This window comes from Aulonocara sp. 'chitande type north' Nkhata Bay, linkage group LG6 (assembly GCF_057382095.1).
Source record: "Aulonocara sp. 'chitande type north' Nkhata Bay isolate Kocher_YH1m ecotype deep benthic linkage group LG6, A_spYH_male_GT1.1, whole genome shotgun sequence".
NCBI lineage: Eukaryota > Metazoa > Chordata > Actinopteri > Cichliformes > Cichlidae > Aulonocara > Aulonocara sp. 'chitande type north' Nkhata Bay.
Genome location: NC_141349.1, coordinates 28,648,059 through 28,665,317, shown reverse-complemented (window position 1 = coordinate 28,665,317; position 17,259 = coordinate 28,648,059). Strand labels below are relative to the sequence as shown.

General features: G+C 40.2%; 1 protein-coding gene across 2 annotated transcripts in view; it reads right to left on the bottom strand.

Moving 5' to 3' along the window:
- The window catches only part of rhbdl3 (rhomboid, veinlet-like 3 (Drosophila)), a 75,236-nt gene that overhangs the window by 30,568 nt on the left and 27,409 nt on the right, over window positions 1-17,259 (bottom strand). For both annotated transcript variants that reach the window (XM_086296137.1, XM_086296138.1), the window contains one exon: window positions 1,991-2,149. In XM_086296137.1, coding sequence (XP_086152263.1) covers window positions 1,991-2,149 — 159 coding nt within the window. The remainder of the gene's footprint in view (window positions 1-1,990; window positions 2,150-17,259) is intronic.

The window sequence follows — 17,259 nt, the reverse complement described above, 5'->3', positions numbered from 1 at the left end:
GCTGTAAAAAAAATGCAACACATCAGGGTGATGTATGAGAGAGAGTTAAATACAAGGAGACAAATGTAAAGGAGAATGTAATAAGCATACAAAATAAGAAAGAAATAAAGAGCTGGAACCTGCTGGTTTATTCAATGCAAGAAAGGCAGGTGGAAAGGTAAAGAGTTAGAGAGGATGAAGAAAGCGAGCGAGCAGTGATATGAAAGCTAACTGTGATGGAGCAGTGAGCAGGCAATTACTGACAATCACGCTGATGGAAGAGCTGTGGTGCAAGGGAGAGATGGCGCAACAAATAAAACCCTCACAGTTTGTCTCTGTCTGTCCTTTCCTTTGCCTCCTTTTCTGCTATTCCTCCCTACTCCTCTACTCCGCTCTTTCTTTGCTGCAGTCCTTCTTTCTCTGCCTCAAGCTCCCAGTTTGCAGTTGGTACTTTTGAGCATCGTGCCTGCGTGTTTACATACCACGCATTTCTTCAGATAGTCATAAAATGTTTCACAAGCCTTTTCACAGAGCTGTGGGTTCACATGTGAAGGATCCCACCAACAACATTTTTACTGTTGACCAATCGAAACAGTTCAATGTTAGTGTTAAGGTCATCGAAATTCAACTTACTATAAAAAAACCTTACTATGTTTTTTACAAAGCTCAGGAAATGTCTAAAGATGGTCAACCTTTGTAATCCACCAGTGCAAAGCAGTGAGTAACTGGAAGATGATGATAAATGCTTTAAAAATCTGAAATTTTAGCACCTATTTACTCAAACATGCACACCTTATTACCATAACCATGAGTCACTCCTTTCTCTCTTATGTGTTTAGCTGCTGTTGGTGCTGCCTCTGTGAATGTATAAACTATACTTCACTATATTGTACACAAAGATCCACACGCACGCAGACCTCCATTCCTTTCTGTCCCACTTCCAGTTGCACACCATGACCCACAGGCTCTCACGTGACATGAATGCACCAAATAGAAAATGTCCTTTTGACATTTTTCCAAGCTTCCTACAGGCCTCATTCCTCACCCACTGTATCACACAATAAACAGCTCCGAAGAACAAGAGAGACAGGGAGAGATGGACTCTCTTACAGTCAGAGACAACAATGAATTCCCTACAGTCTGTACAGAGATGTACACCCCCACCGCATCCCTTAGCCACCCAGTAGTTATTGTGTACCACATAAGACCACTTCACAGTATCCTGGGTCAGCAGTTGAGTCTCCCACGAGGTATAGCAGCAAGAAAAAAGAAAAGAAAAGGTTATGAAGAAGCTAGCAAGGCTGAAGAGACTTGAGTGAGACCTTGGACAATCAGCGGCGGGCTGTGGTTTGAAGGTGAAACTGTAAGTGGGGCAAGGTGAGCCTTAGGAGGGGTAATTCTCACCAGACAGGGAGTTATTTCCTATTAGGAGCAATCTTGTGTAGCTGAGGTGATTTTGGAATATGGTGGATGTAAAGCTGAAAAAGTTCCAGATGTGGCAAAAAAAAACAACTGTTCCACAAGTCACAAATAAATCTCAGTTGCTGCACATTAGGAGACAATTAACAAGTCTTGGCCATACTTCAAACAGTTTTGGCCTCATACAGAGTACTATGAACAATTTTTAATCAGTCTTTTTAATGTCTCTAGTGTTTAGAGTTGTACTCTACTGCTTGCAACGTATGTTTTGCTTTGGCGTATTAGATATTCTTTAGCCTTCGGGTTTGTGGAAGCTTTAATGTCATCACAATTAAGAGAAAAGGTGTGACGTCCACGTGAAGTCATAAGTATTGAGTCTTTGACACTCACCAGACACTTTATTAAGTATAGTCGTTCAGCTGATCAAAAAGCAAATATCCAGTCAATCAATCACATGGCAGTAACTCAAGTAGACATGTCGACGCATATTGGTGCTAGGCACAGTATTTCAGAAACTGCTGATGTAGTGGGATTTTCTCACATAACCATCTTTATGGATAATACAGAGTTACAGAAAGTTAAATCATCTCACCAGGTTGACAAAGTCCTGATAACAGATCTTTCCATCAGCATTGCCATCAGCAAGGGCCAACAGGACTTCCAGTTTGTGGGGGTCGAGCTCAGAGCCATGGGTGGCCAGCAGGTCCCTGAACCGCTCTGTACTGATGAAGCCTGAGTTTTCGGGGTCATACTGCAAACAAAAACATATGGAAATGCAAAAGATTATTATTGATTCATTATTTGATTGATTATGTGATGATTACCTGTTTAAAAGTATTATTTAAATAGAACAGACAGAAAAATACTAGACAAACGAAACATGGTGTCTTTATGGGCACAACACTTGCAGTATATCAAACAAATAAAATAAAATAAACGTTTTAAAAAGTCTAGAGTAGTCAGTTTCACCTCGTGCACAGTTTTCTGCAAAGCCAAATATCAATACCCTAAAAACCATCAGCAGCGGTTTAGTCATGGTTTGAAGATCTTGCATAAAAGAGCTCTAATTGCTCTAAAAGGCCCAACTGTGGAGATGCAGTAACTTATAACAGCTTTGAATTTCACTTTGAAATGACACCCTGCACCGCATTTAGCCACAGGCTGCTTTTTGCTCATGAGAGGAAGCATTCAGACATATCTGAAAAATAACATACCCAAGATTTTCTGACAAATCCAAATATGTCAAAAGACCTTCAGAGCAGTGATTACTAAAGCACTTAAATGGTAAAAGAGCTTTGCTTTTTTCCTCCACTCTTTTCTTTCCTTTGTGCCGTGTGGCTTCAAATCTTAAGTGCCAATTTATAGTGAAGTTGCCACTCAGCCTATGCATATATACATGCACGCACACAGACATTTAGGGGGCCAGAGGAAGGACCTCTTACAGAGGCTTTCTGATTGCAGAGAAGTGAGCAGTGTTTCTGGAATAATTCTGAGTGAAATGTGAAAAATCGAGCTGCTCATGACGCCCTAAAACAAGAAAAACAGAAAAAAGGTACAGCCATATGCGACAATATCTGTCTGGCCTCAAATTACACTAGAAAGGACTTGAATGTGTTATTTGGATGTTGGGTTGATTGTGGATTCAGACAGAAGACAGCTGCTGCCACTCTGCTTGCCTCTGTGCATGTGAGTGTGTATGCACATGTAACTCTGTCTTTCTCTATCTGTATATTTGCAAATGTGCACATCCATGCATAAAGATGTGGCATTCAGACAAGATTAGCCGCCTGCCAGACTTCAACACCCCTGAACCAGATATAGTTACAGCACGCATGCATGCACGTGTGTATGCAAACGTGTGGTTGCCATATGACAGCGCTAGCAGAAGCTGAGCACAGCCAGTCTGGCAGCAGGTGGTCTATGGTTGACCAAGGGACAACAGACAGAAGAGGTTCTAGCTCTCTCTAACATTGTGTGTCTTTATTTTTACATGTTATCTAACAGCGATGATGCAGTTTTCATTTAACGCAAGCCCATTTGTACATTTTCAAGCCAGTGTTATCTCTGAAATTTGCATCTAGCCTGAAACTTGTTTATATGCAGTTCGTCTGGCAGCAGACAATTAAATGCAGCTCGTTCCAGCAGGCAGTCATGTGTAGCAAGCATGCCGGTGCTACAAAGTATAGTAAGTAAAGTGTATGCTATGGACTGACTCATCAGACAATGACAGATGTTTTTAACATATGCAGTCCTTTGAAAAAACTAAGTTTACCTTCACTTGCAAAGGAATAAAGAGGTTAAGAAGCAGCAAGTGCTGATGACCAAATACACTTAATAATAACACTTAGATAATCAGCAAGTGTGAGTTTATTAGTCTGGAGCACTCAAGCGTATGTTAACACAATGCCACAATCTTCACAGGTTAGAGGTCCTAGCAAAGTGACCTCTAAGTCAGATGTTCAGAGAACATGCAAAAAATCCAAATGCTACATCTCAACTTTACAGGCCTCAGTTAGCATGCTAAATCACGGCAAAAAAAAAAAAAAAAATCATGATAGAAGAATTAGAAAAAAAAGACTAAACAGCACCTGGAGAAATCACTAGACCTCTGACACAATGTCCTGTGGACAGATGAAACTTTGACGCACAACAGAATCTTTCTGCCAAAACCAAACACAGCATAGCACCACCCATCCACCACTGTCCAGCACAGTGGTGGATGGGTGATGATTTCAGCTTGCAGTCACTGTGACCATGAATTCCTCTGTATATCAAAGCATTCAGAATCAAATGTGAAATTGCAATGAGCTGAAGCACACCAGCAAACTACAACAGAGGGACGGGAAAAGAAAATGTAACTGGACTTGGTCCAGATCTCAGCCCGATCAAAATGCTGTGGCAAGACCTGCGGAGAGCTGTGCATAAACAAATGGCTGAAAACTTCAATGAACTTAAGGAACAATGTAAAGACGAGTGGGACAATTTTAATCTATCACAACGTGAGGAAGTAATAAAGTCATATAAAAAATGATGACCTGTGAAAATGTTTTTTCCACTTGACAGTAAACAGAAGAAATGACTGACAGCAGATAGTAAGTGAGACCTTTAGAGTATAGAAAGCATGATGAGAGGCTCACACGATTAATGCATGGAGTTCTCAAATGTTGAAAAGCAGTACAGTTGCAACAAAGCTGTACATTTGCAGAAGAGGAAGTAGCATGGAAAAGTGTCTAGATGTCTGTATTTTTTAAATAAGCCATAGGTTTTCCCACTTCACTATATAATCGCTGACAATCTGATCCCCTGAGAATCAGCTGTTTTCGTTTTGTTTTTATACAACAACTGATTCATTGAAACCATGCAAAATGAGTATTTTCTGATGCACAGACCCTCGAAGTACATCAGGTGGTGCATTTGAATTTGTCTTCATTTTCCCAGCCTTTTTGAGCCCTCTTACGTAAAGGAGATAGCTACATGAATTTTCAGGTGTGAAAAATGCATTTAAACTCTGATTTTTTTTAAATGGCACAAATGTTCATAGTAGGAAAGTACAATTTTGCATAGCTTCATTAAATATGTTCTGAGGGGATCAGATGGAAACCTTATTTTAGATTTGACTGATTTTACTTGGAATGGTACGGAAGAGGATTAGGGCCACTGGAAAAAAAAAGTGGGCACATCTTTTTTTTCCAGTGGCCCTAATCCTCTTCTGTAGAACGGCCTTACTACTATTCAATATTATATTCAATATCACATGAGTAATATTACATTTGATGATGTGACTACTTACTTTCACATACATATCTGTAAGCAATGTTTGGAAAATGTGACAGCAATCTGAGAAAAACCATAGTTTAATGCTAACAGATGTAGCACTGAGAAAAGACAAAATAGGACCACAAGAGTAACCTCACCAGAAGGGAGCCAAGTGCTCTTCGTGCCTAATGACCTCAAGCATACAGTGCTGTGAATAAGCATTTGCCCCCTTCCTGTTTTATTATTTTGTTGTGTATTCGTCACACTTACATATTTCAGATGATCAAAAAATTTTAATATTAGACAAAAACAACCTGAGTCGATACAAAATGCAATTATTTAATAATTAAGGGAAAAACAACTATCCAGACCTAGCAGGCCCTGTGTGAAAAAGTAATCGCCCCCTAGACCTAATAACTACTTGTGCCACTCTTGGCAGCAAGAACTGCAATTAAGCATTTTCAGTGACTGGCAGTGTGTCTTTCACATCGCTGTGGAAGAATTTTGGCCCACTCTTCTTCGCAGAATTGTTTTAATTTAGCCACACTGAAGGGTTTTCAAGCATGAACAGCCCATCCATTTTTGCATTTTTCAATATTAGACAAACAGTCACCCCTGAATATGCTCAAACTTGCACTTCTGAGTGCAACATGCTCTCTTTACTTTATGCACCACCAAAAAATCTCACTTAATGCGTAAAATGTAAACTCTCCTCTACAGAAGTAAGAACAAACCTTCTTTTGCAGATCAGTGAGCTCCCGTTGAAGACATTTTGTCATGATGAAGTAACGTCAGCCAAAGCCAGTCTCACCACTCTGAGCCAGGCAATATGTTCAGTGTGTGTGTGTGTGTGTGTGTGTGTGTGTGTGTGTGTGTGTGTGTGTGTGTGTGTGTGTGTGTGTGTGTGTGTGTGTGTGTGTGTGTCTGAGAGAGAGAGACCCTGTCATATTGTTTGTCCCAGACTGTGCAGGGTTATTTCAAACCAGGACTAAAGGATTACAGTCCAATCCAAGACCCCCGCCACATACACCGCCCCAATATTATCCCACACCCACCCTACTTACGAAACCCCCCCCCGGCCCCCATCAACCTCCTATCACCCCCCTCCATCTATCCCCTTCACACAACACCCTCTTTACCCTACATCCATGCACCTCTCCTTCACTTATCCCCTTTACTTTCTCACTGTAAAGTAAAATACAAGAAATCCCTCAGAAGAAAAATAAATAGTTCAATAAATGTGCCTGTTATCTCTTCCCATGTCACTCACAGATGCAGACAGCCATGCATTATTTTCCTCACACACACAAACATCTTCCTCGCTCCACCCTGCAACACCACAGGCTTCATAGCTGAGTGAGCACCCTCTGAAGTCAATGGGCAGACTGCTGGGGTGGACCTGCAGAGGGACACACACTCAACAATGGACCACTGATGGCAATTTCATGCAAGGTTTAGCCAGTTCCTTCACTCCAATTAGTGATCGTTTCTTTCGATGCAGGTCCACACAGAGAAGGACATTATATCGCACAAAAAACATTTTTGACCAAGACTCTTGGCACAAGCTAAAACTGGCACATTTAAGCAAGTTTAGTTTGTTTGTGTATCATTTAATCAATTTAATTAATTAAGTTATGAATTAAATGATTAACATTTAATTGCACTTTGCAAAGGAAATGAGTGTGAGCTGCACATAAAGATGTACTAATGCTGTTTTTAAAATTATGCACCGACGTTATTATCATCTGTCTAGCAGTTATGAAATAACTTTGAGTTTTGTTGGATGCATTTTGGCTTGTGTTGTAATAATATTTCCCAGATCTAGAATTTGAATTAGCTTCTATCCCAACACATTTCATTTTCATAATTATGTTATTGTCTCTGCTTCATAAGGCCTGTTTTGCAAGCAGCAAAGGGAGTGTGATGCAAATCTCTCAGATTAAAATAAGCACACACACACATACTCTCAAATCCTGGTACAGACATAATACCATAAAACATTCACAACCAATATTAAGGGCTTCTCAGCAGCCTGTCAGGGGGAAGAGGAGGAAAACAACAGAGGGAGGGGAGTGTGAGGGGTGTTAATGCTGAGGCCGAGGGGTGCATTTTGGACACAATGCAGGGCTTTTTGTCTTCATCCTCATTTTCACAAAGCTGAATATTAAGGAAGCAGAGGGGAGGCAGCGTGTGAGGGTCAGGGACTTTTTTTTAAGGATTTAAGTTTGCATTGAGAGCCTGGAGAAACAAAGCAGGCTGTGTAAAATATACTCAAAACAACTCGAGGATGATAAAATCGAACCCTCATTTATTTTAAGTGGCTGAAAAGAATGAAAACACTGAGATCCTCTGCTGTACTCTGGGCCTGGATTCCAAAATATTGATCACAATTTGTGTTGCTGTGTTAAAATATAAGACCGAAAGCCTTGATCTGTCTGACCTTTTAGTTTTTCAGTGACCATTGACCATGACCCCACACTGTTTTGAATCGCTGTCTCTGAGTCGTGAGCTACTAATTAGATGGCGTCTGGAACAAGAAGCACAAGCTAAGAAGAAAATTGGACAGATGACGACGTCCAAACGATCATCTTGCTCTACCACAGCTGGTGGCCACGCTCAAATCCTGCTACACCTGTGATGGGAATTTTCAGCTGCTCACTAATTTCCCAAAGAAATTCCACAGCAGATGGACATGCACGTTTGATTTGGCACAGACTGTTAGATAGGATGCCCTACCTGATGCAGCACATCCATCTATCTGGGCCTGGGACCGGCACTAGGAGTACACTAGTTTTTGACCTCATGAAGCTGATCTCAAACCAGATATCTTTTACATGTAAGGCTAATGTTTAAACGACCACATCACAGAGCCACTCAACGCCTGCTACACCAACAGTTGTGGCCAGAAGTTTACATACACTCATCCTGGGCATAAATGTCACGGTAATTTTGGGCTTTTAATGATTGCTTTTCTTGGTTAGAAAAACATCTTTAAATCACTTTAAATACAAGAACTGGGTGCACATGTTTGAATCTATTCTGGACTTTCTCGAATCCACTCAGGGTCAAATGCATACAAACAAGCTCAAATATATACATATATCGACTTCCTTAAATCTTCCACAGTGCCTTTTAACTTGTCAAGGTCAAGGCTTACTAGTGATCATGTCTGGCTACAACTGGCAGTTCTTCTTTGACAGCAGCACTCACTGGATTAACCAATATCCACAACTATTGGAGAATCCAAGGAACTCAGTGAAAAATACTAGATCTACACAGACTGGGAAGATCTTTTGGAGCTATCTCTAAACAGTTTAAGATTTCAACATCACCACTTCAAACAATTGTATGTAAGTTCAAGTTATTCTGATGTATCACCGGTTTGCCAAGGTCTGTAGAAGACCCAAAGTGTTACCCTCAGATGAGAGGAAATTGGTTAGAATATTCAGGAACAACCAAGGAGCCAACAATTGCACAAGCCTGCCATGAACTAGAAACTCCTGGAACACCACCGTCACTCTCCACAGTGAAGACAGTTTGAAATCGCCATGGACTGAGAGGGTGCAAAACCCACACCTCCAAGTTTGAGTGAAATTTGTAGCTGCCCACATGGACAAGCCAAATGCCTTTTGGAGAAAAGTTTTATGGTCTGACGAGACAAAGACTGAGCTATTTGACCACCAATGCGAGAAGCTTGTTGATTGTTACCAAAATTGACTGATTTCGGTGCAGATTGATAGTAGAGATTAAACCAAATATTAGTGGGGGATATATGCATATATTTGGGTCTGTATGTATCCCAATTTAAACCCAAAATACATTAAAACTTATTTTTAGTTCAAAGAATGCCTTAAAAGCCCAAAACTACCATGACATTCATGCCCATAATGAGTGTATGCGTATGTCTTACCACAACTGTACATCAGTAAACAGTTAATAAGCTGTCAAGCCGTTAAGAACTGATGTGTTGAATGCTGAAATGGGATAATTGCACACAGTGGGAAAACTTTTTATTCTGTGTCTGACAAAACCTTTTTAATTGTTTAGGAAGAAAATGAGATCTGTTGTTCCACTGCTGACAGTAAACTTATGTATGATTTATGCAACATCAGCGGAAAACAGACTGCCAAAATTTTTGATAACCTCATCTACATTTTAGACAGGATGTACCCTGGAGGCTCTGCAGGAAGAAGTTCATACTATAGCATGTAATCACAAAATGTAGGCTGTGAGTCATTCTGACAGTCACTCTTTTCTCACTGCCTACATCAGAAATGTGGTGAAACAAACTAACAGGACAGGAAATTGAAGCTGCATCACCACAGAGCTAATTTCACACTGGAAAATAATTCATTCAGTCATACGGGTTGGTGCAGTAACAAGCGTGACATGTGTGACCTGTCTCACTGGGATGGAATGACACGCACGAGCCATTTTTCCCATTGATAATGTCACTCTATCCCATGTAAAGAATTGTTAAGTACCTGGATTACCTGAAAGCTGCAAAGGTTTGCACATGGACAAGGACGTGAGGAAATAAACAAACATGACTGCTGCCCGTGGAGTCAGTAAAGATTCCCAGTGTCACACATTTTAAGAATAACATCCTCCTGGTGGTGTAGGTACGACTATGGCTAAGTAGCAAAGCACCGCGCTGTGGCAGCACATCCAGGTTGAGAATGCAATTACATGTGTTTGAGTGTGTGCAACCACACACTGCAGGTGGTTTTAAGGAGGGATTGCTAAAAATAGACACTATCTTTAGGATGCAGTAGACTTACTTTTGGTAGTGTTATTTGATATTAAGAAGAATTAGAGAGCAGAATGCATGTAAATACAGTCAACATACAACTTTGGCTCTGCAGATGTATGCTCAGCTCAATTATTTTTTACCTAAATATTGTTATTTGGGGTATTAAGGAAAAATATATATTACATCTACATACAGTGTATCATTTATTACTTCCTTCCAGTTAAATACATGGTGTGGCATAATCCATCAGCAAGCAGCCTGTTCAGCAATATAATTACCTACAGTCATACCACACAGTCAGACAGTGTTCAGTTGTTGCTATTTTAAGGATTGTGCAGTACAAAAAAAAGCAGCTTCTGCCCGCTCGAGTTGCTGACCCACAGACAAAACAAGATTTTTGGTTATCCAGCCACTGGCATCTTGTATTTTCTACAGTAAATCAAACATCTCATTACAACTCACAGCAATGAGGCTATTCTACCGTGTCCTGTTAAATTCTTTCAGAGAACAAGTTGCTTTGCTGTAAAACACTTGGAGATGTTGAGGTTCTCCCAGATATATATATATATATATATATATATATATATATATATATGTATATAGTGTTACAGTATTTTTATATGTAATACATCATGAAGGATGGAGCATGAAGGCAGAGCAGCTAATTGACTGTGGCTGACATTACAAAAGGCAATTTAACGAGCTGGCAGATTCTCTTTCCTAATGACTTTTGTAAAAACAGCATCTGAACTTCAACCTGCTGGTGTTAGAAACTCCGAGACACCCTGTTAAAGATTCAAAATCTGTCTCAGTAAGACTACATGACATGTTTGATCACTGAGTATGAGGACAACACTGTAATTAATTAAAAGATATGTGTGCATGGAGTCTAGAGGGAATCAGAATCAGTAATTAGCATATGAAAAATAAAAAAATCAAGCAACTTTTCTCAGGAAATCAGAGCTTGTTCAAAACATCCAGTTCCTTAACAGCTCGTCCATTTCGTGGCCCTGATGTAGCTGGAGCTTATCCCAGCTGTCATGAGTAAAAGGCAGGGTAAATCTTGGACAGGATGCCAGTCTATTGCAGGGCCAGCACAGAGAGTCAGACAACCATTCACATCCAAGTTCACACTGACACTAACTTCATATCACTAATAAAACTAACTTGCATGTCTTTGGACTGTGGGAGACGCAGTGACAACATGTAAACTCCACACAGAAAGGTCACAGCTGGCCAGCTGATTTACAACCAGGAGATCCTTGCTGTGTCCTATTCAAATCAATCATAGTAACCAATGAATATTCTTCATTAACTTGTGAATCTGATAAGAATGATTACCGAGGCCTAGCATGCAGATAAACAAGTTTATACGAAAAAGAAATTCCTGAATGAGAGTCAGCTAAAAAGAACCTTATAATTTGAGTTAACAAAGTTCAGTCAGGGCAAAGAGAAGGAACTGCAACCATTTGAAACTTGAAATGATTGGAAGAAAATCTCAGTTTGATTAGAGCGTTACATCAAACCTAAGCACACCCAAACAGAAGCACAAATACGCAAAGGTAACTGAAGATGCTAATTTTTCCTTTAATTTGTCTCACCTATAAACATGGAATACACATGTGAATTCAAAAGGGAAAACGGGAATGTAAATAAGCATGTGAACAATTTTACATGTAGATTCCTGTCTAAATACAGTCTTTGAGTGTTATTGTCTTTCTGAGCAGATACTGCACATTTACACACACACACACACACACACACACACACGTATTATAATTCCACTTCCCTGTGCTTCCTGAATATTCCCCTGGCATGGAGCAATTAGCAGTTCTAATAAAAAGCCCGCCTCGTTAAAGCTTGTTAGTCTCCTTGCTAATTACACTGAAGCACCAGGGAGGACAGGCAAAACCAGCGGCACCTCATTCACTGGCCATTACTCAGACCCTACAACTGAATCCACTCAAACACACTCACCTTCTCATGTTAATCAGGCTTTTCAGGATGTGACCTTGACAACAGGAGGGGTTTCCCTGTGTGATTTTTTTCCTTCTTTTGCCTTCTCTTTCATCTTTCTCACACACTCCCATTCTTTTATTTCCTTTGCTTTTTTCTTTTGCATTATCTAGCCCAGCTGAAAGAGTACATTATCAGAGTTATTGCCACTGTAAGCTGGGAGACGCTCTGTGGTTTTAGAGCTTGTCATAAGCCCCGCTAGCAGGACCCAGCCTCATTTAGCAGACTAGTTCAGGTTGAGTGGAGCCGACAGCTTGTCGGCGGGAGGCAACCCTTAATGGTAGAGGCGGAGCAGCGATGGAGAGGTGAAAAGTCAAACACTCAGACCGACAGCTGACATCACCCAAAAGACCCCAGTCAAGATTATGGGGCTATGAGCAATCATGGATGAAAATCTTCATGTTGGTGATGTGTGTGTCTCTGCACCAATTCTGGCCATTTCCATGCGAAGTGATGCATTTGAAAAAGCATTTTTCCATATTTTCCCTTTAGCAACACAAAACCACATATACAAAATTGCCATGACACATGTGTAGTATGCAGAATCCTAATGATCTATGGTGATTACTTTATTATGCCCTGATTTTTTCTTTGCCCTTTGGGTTTTTTCATTTCAATGTTCTAATAGACAAGCTACTATCAACACCTTTGTTAATATACTTTATCTGGGGCTGCACAGTTCATTGAATTTTAATGTTCACGATTTTGGCTTCCCACAATTAAAGGAACGTGACCGAGAGACACTGAAAATGCATGCTAAACTCAAAGCAAAAGCTAATGAGGCACTCCCTAAATTAGATCCATAACCTGTTCCTGCATGTGCCAGTCACAGCTGCTCCCTGCATCACACAGCTTGAGTTTTTCCGGACGAGTGTGGATGAGCAAAATTACATTAAAAGACAAATATACAACAAAACTGAAATGTCTGGCATAAGAGAAGATGAAGAGATTATCCTCCAAATGGATCACCCTCTGTTGTTTGGAAATACTTTTGATTTCCAAACAACAGCGCTTGATTTAGCCCAAGTGTTGCTAACCGAGAACTAATCATGTGCAAAAAGTGCTGTAGAGTTGTGTCTGCAATGAGCTTATTCAGCCACCTGAAAACAAACCACAAACTGTATAAGTATAATGAATGCATGAATATCAAGAAAAACTATAATAATAATAATAATAATGGATTGGATTTATATAGCGCTTTTCTAGGCACCCAAAGCGCTTTACAATACCACTATTCATTCACTCTCACATTCACACACTGGTGGAGGCAAGCTACAGTTGTAGCCACAGCTGCCCTGGGGCAGACTGACAGAAGCGAGGCTGCCATATCGCGCCATCGGCCCCTCTGGCCAACACCACTATGAATTGGTCACTTACTTAAAACATCCAATATCAACTCTGATGTCCATAAAAGTGAGCCCGTACAGCTGACAAAACTTACTGAAATCACCAACCAAAGATAGGAGCCCACTGAACACCGTGTGCATTTTAGTCATATGCATCATGCATGTACAAACACTTCAACAGGCAAGGTGAATAAACACCCTGTTTTAATTAACAGGTATGTAGCTTAATGTAAAAGTAGTGTGGTGTTGATGTTATCCGGATGCAAAGATTTGTACAGATATGAAAATGTGAAAGGAGTGTTTACATGACAATGCAATGAAAACATTTTTTGCCAACACAATTGAAGAATAATTGTGATAAATAACCACAAACAATACTGAACAAACTAAGCATGATAATCATTTTGGCCATAATCGTGCATCCCTAATTTTATTTGTTGGTTTTAAATTTAACACTACAAGGAAATAATTGGATAACAACTTAACAATTAAGTATTTTTCAAACGTGATCATCATTCTCAGAAGTTTTGTCTTGGTGCAAGTATGCTCAAATGCATGAACATCAATAATAACTCATTATTTTGAAAATTCATTTACCGAAAGGTTCAAAGCCTTGCAAACACACACATTGTAAAGCATATATACATGTAAGACAGCACAGCAGTCAGCTCTCTTTCGAAGTAAAAAGTGCCAAATTGACGTCGGTCAGTCTGACATCAGCGGTTCTAATCTTTCCCACAGCCTGGGGCCAGTTTGACAGCTTCCAGCTCAGGCAGGCACTGATGCAGACGGGCTACCAGTCAGTAGCCCGTTTGTCGTATCATTGTTTTCTGACAGAGAACAAATTCAGTTACCCAGACAAAACCAACACCGTTCAGAGCAGAAGAATTCAGCAGCATCTAATCGTTACTTTAATTATGCTCTGCAGTGCATGTGTTATTTTTTTAAACCTCAAAGGGTAGAACTTTTTACTGAAATGAAGGAAAAACAATCAGCTCAAGTCAACTTGTCTCACACTGAAGCTGGATGACTCGCTTTAGTCTTGCTGTCACACAGATCCTCTTTTCAGTTTCATTATCATCCGTGTTCAAAATGAACTTTGAAAGCATTCAGCTGGGGAGAGATCTCCACCTGGGATAAACACAGAAAGGAAGATCCATTACCTCTCTGCTCCTCCCAGGTGGATCATCCGCCGGTGTCACTTGAAGGCTGAGTGACAAGACGTCGTGAAAGGAAGGGATGTGATGAGCAACCACAGTTTCACACCATTAATTACTCAGACTTCACCTCTCTTGTCGTGGAGGATTCTGCTGGAAAAGGTCAGCCGTCTGGCTCGCATAGAGACCAGCTCACCATGCACGTCACGGCCCCCGCTGGCCAAGCCAGTGCTCTGCCCACATCACACTTCAAACGCATGACTAATGACTCAACAAGACTTCTAATAGCCCCCCAAATGCCAAGCAGTGCCTGTTAATGCAGCCATAAAAACTTAAGACTCAAAGGCCAAGGCCACAGATGAGTAAGGGAGAAGAGAGGGAGGAAGAGAAAACAAGGGAAAAGCTAGAAATAAAGCAAAGAAACTCAGGAAAGGATTAAAAGTTATAAATATGCTGACCACTGATGGGGGTTAAGCTGGCTATCCAGTTGAGTCTTTGATCTTTTGAGATAATGGTAACATTTCTTTTGCTAAGTCGTGATAAAATAACATGAGGATGAAGTTTAAAATTATAATACTTAAAAGAATGTCCAGACTGTAGCCTACAAATGGAAGCTTGCAGGACAGAAAGTACTACAGATTCCAGGTGCCAGATAAAATTACTTCTTTTGATGCAATAACCTTCAGCTGGGCACAAAACAAGTCAATTAAGCAACATTGTGACAGAGCATACATCAGCAAGTTCAACAAGCTGAGGGAGGACCTTTCTTGTCCCAGCACAGCTCTCTATTACAACCCACTTTCATTAAATAGCAGGACCAACAATTTCTCACCCACTCCGCTTTCTTTACCTCGTTACTCATGCTTGAATATGAGCGGTGTTTTCCCCTGGGAAACTCGGGTGAAACACTGAGGGGCAAGTGTTGCACAGAACGCACACTTGAACTTGTTATTTCCCCGAGCTTGTAGCGCAAAAAGATGATTGTTGTAGGACAGAGAGCAGGATGAAGCCACTTTGCTTTGGAGTGTAAGAGACAAAGGAGCAACAAGAGAGACAAAAGAGTAATCACTGAGAAGTGCATGCAAGTAGCTCGGGGATGTGAAATACATATAATCAGAATAATAATATTAAGAACAATAATTATTCAAATGTCAATTTTATTAAGGCTGGCATTTTACAAACCACTTAAGGACGCAGAAGAAGATGCGTAGAAGAACAGTGTGAGAAATAAAGAAAGTCACTTAAACATAAATATGTGATATATACTACATTATATTCCAAACTATTGCTAATATTGCGTCTCTATCATGTTTGCTGACGAGGTAAACAAAACATTTACTAGTGATGACAACGGTTATTTCTGTTTATGTCTGCTCTCTGGTGAAATTACAGACACAAAAATAGTCACAACATAAATGCAACAACCTAACAATTGCAGAGCGGGCCAGAGGTGCACAAGGGTATGACCCTGAAGAGCATACTGGCCAAATGTCTGTGGGCAGAATGGTGTAACATTAAGGTCCTCACTCATTGTGACGTTCACCTGAAAAACCAGGAGAAGTGGGGAAAGAACAAAAGTAATATTTTATATAATGATAATGTATTGATAATGCTTATCTACTCCATTACCTGCTAATCTACAAAAGTGTTTTGCCATACGGGATAGTTCTGTAGGAAAAAACTCAACTTTTGTCAACTAATTCAAAACAAAAGTGTATTTCAAACTAAGGACTGAAACTATGGCACCATCAAGAAAAAGCTTTGCACTGCACTTTTGAATAACGTACAATTTAAATCCATGTATAGAACATGCACAGTATGTATCAGATCAAGTAGAAATTGAATGAAAATTTGTTTCTCTTTTTACCTTCGGCACATGTATATGTATCTATGGATATGTGCAGTTACCTGTATATTTACAGGCTTGTGTGTTCATGTACCTGTACCTGTTCATGTATAACTTTCCATGGATTTACATACATATTTGTATGGCTTCTACTACTGGATGTTACCTTATCGTAAGCCATTGCTTGTTCAAAGTGTTCAGGTTGAAGACAAAGAGACCAGGAGGCAAAAATATCAATTAAATAAAAGTTGTTATTAATAATTAAACTAGAAAAGAAGGACAAGGAGCTAACACTATCAAAAGAAGTAAAAATACAACAATGCCTAGAAGCTGCACAAAAAAACAAAAGAATCAAAAAGGTTAAATGGTCAAAAACAACCTTTCTTCACAGAGCAGGAGTAAGAAGTCCAGACACAAACATCGCTCACAAGCTGTTAAAAAAAAAAAAAAGGCTCTCTGGCACTGAAGCTCTGGCCTTAAGCACTCCTGGCCTAATTGCTGATTGGAGGCAGCTGCACAGAAGGGTGGCACTTAAGGCAGGAGACACCCACACAGGTATAAGTCACAGTAGTCTCAGCTAGGGTTGTAACACTCATATTGAATAGAACAGGGTTACACAGGTGTTTCATAAGTGCTCAGAGAGTGTGTGTGTGTGTGTGTGTGTGTGTGTGTGTGTGTGTGTGTGTGTGTGTGTGTGTGTGTGTGTGTGTATACATATATTTTGGTCATGTTCTAAAAGAAATACTCAGACAAATAATACAAGAACAATGCAGAGCTGTGTATGGTAAAAGTGAAGTCACTTGATGTTTAAGTCTGAGCATTAAATTGAACCAACTCTCATGTTTTTAGAAGACGAGAAAGAGTCCAAATAGAAAAACTTTCTGCACCGAAGCTAAAGTTCACTCGGCGGAGCAGCTGGTTGCACCTGGACATGTCATCCCTTCCTCCTAGTAATTCAAACTCAAAGTCTCAATATCACCCCCCCCC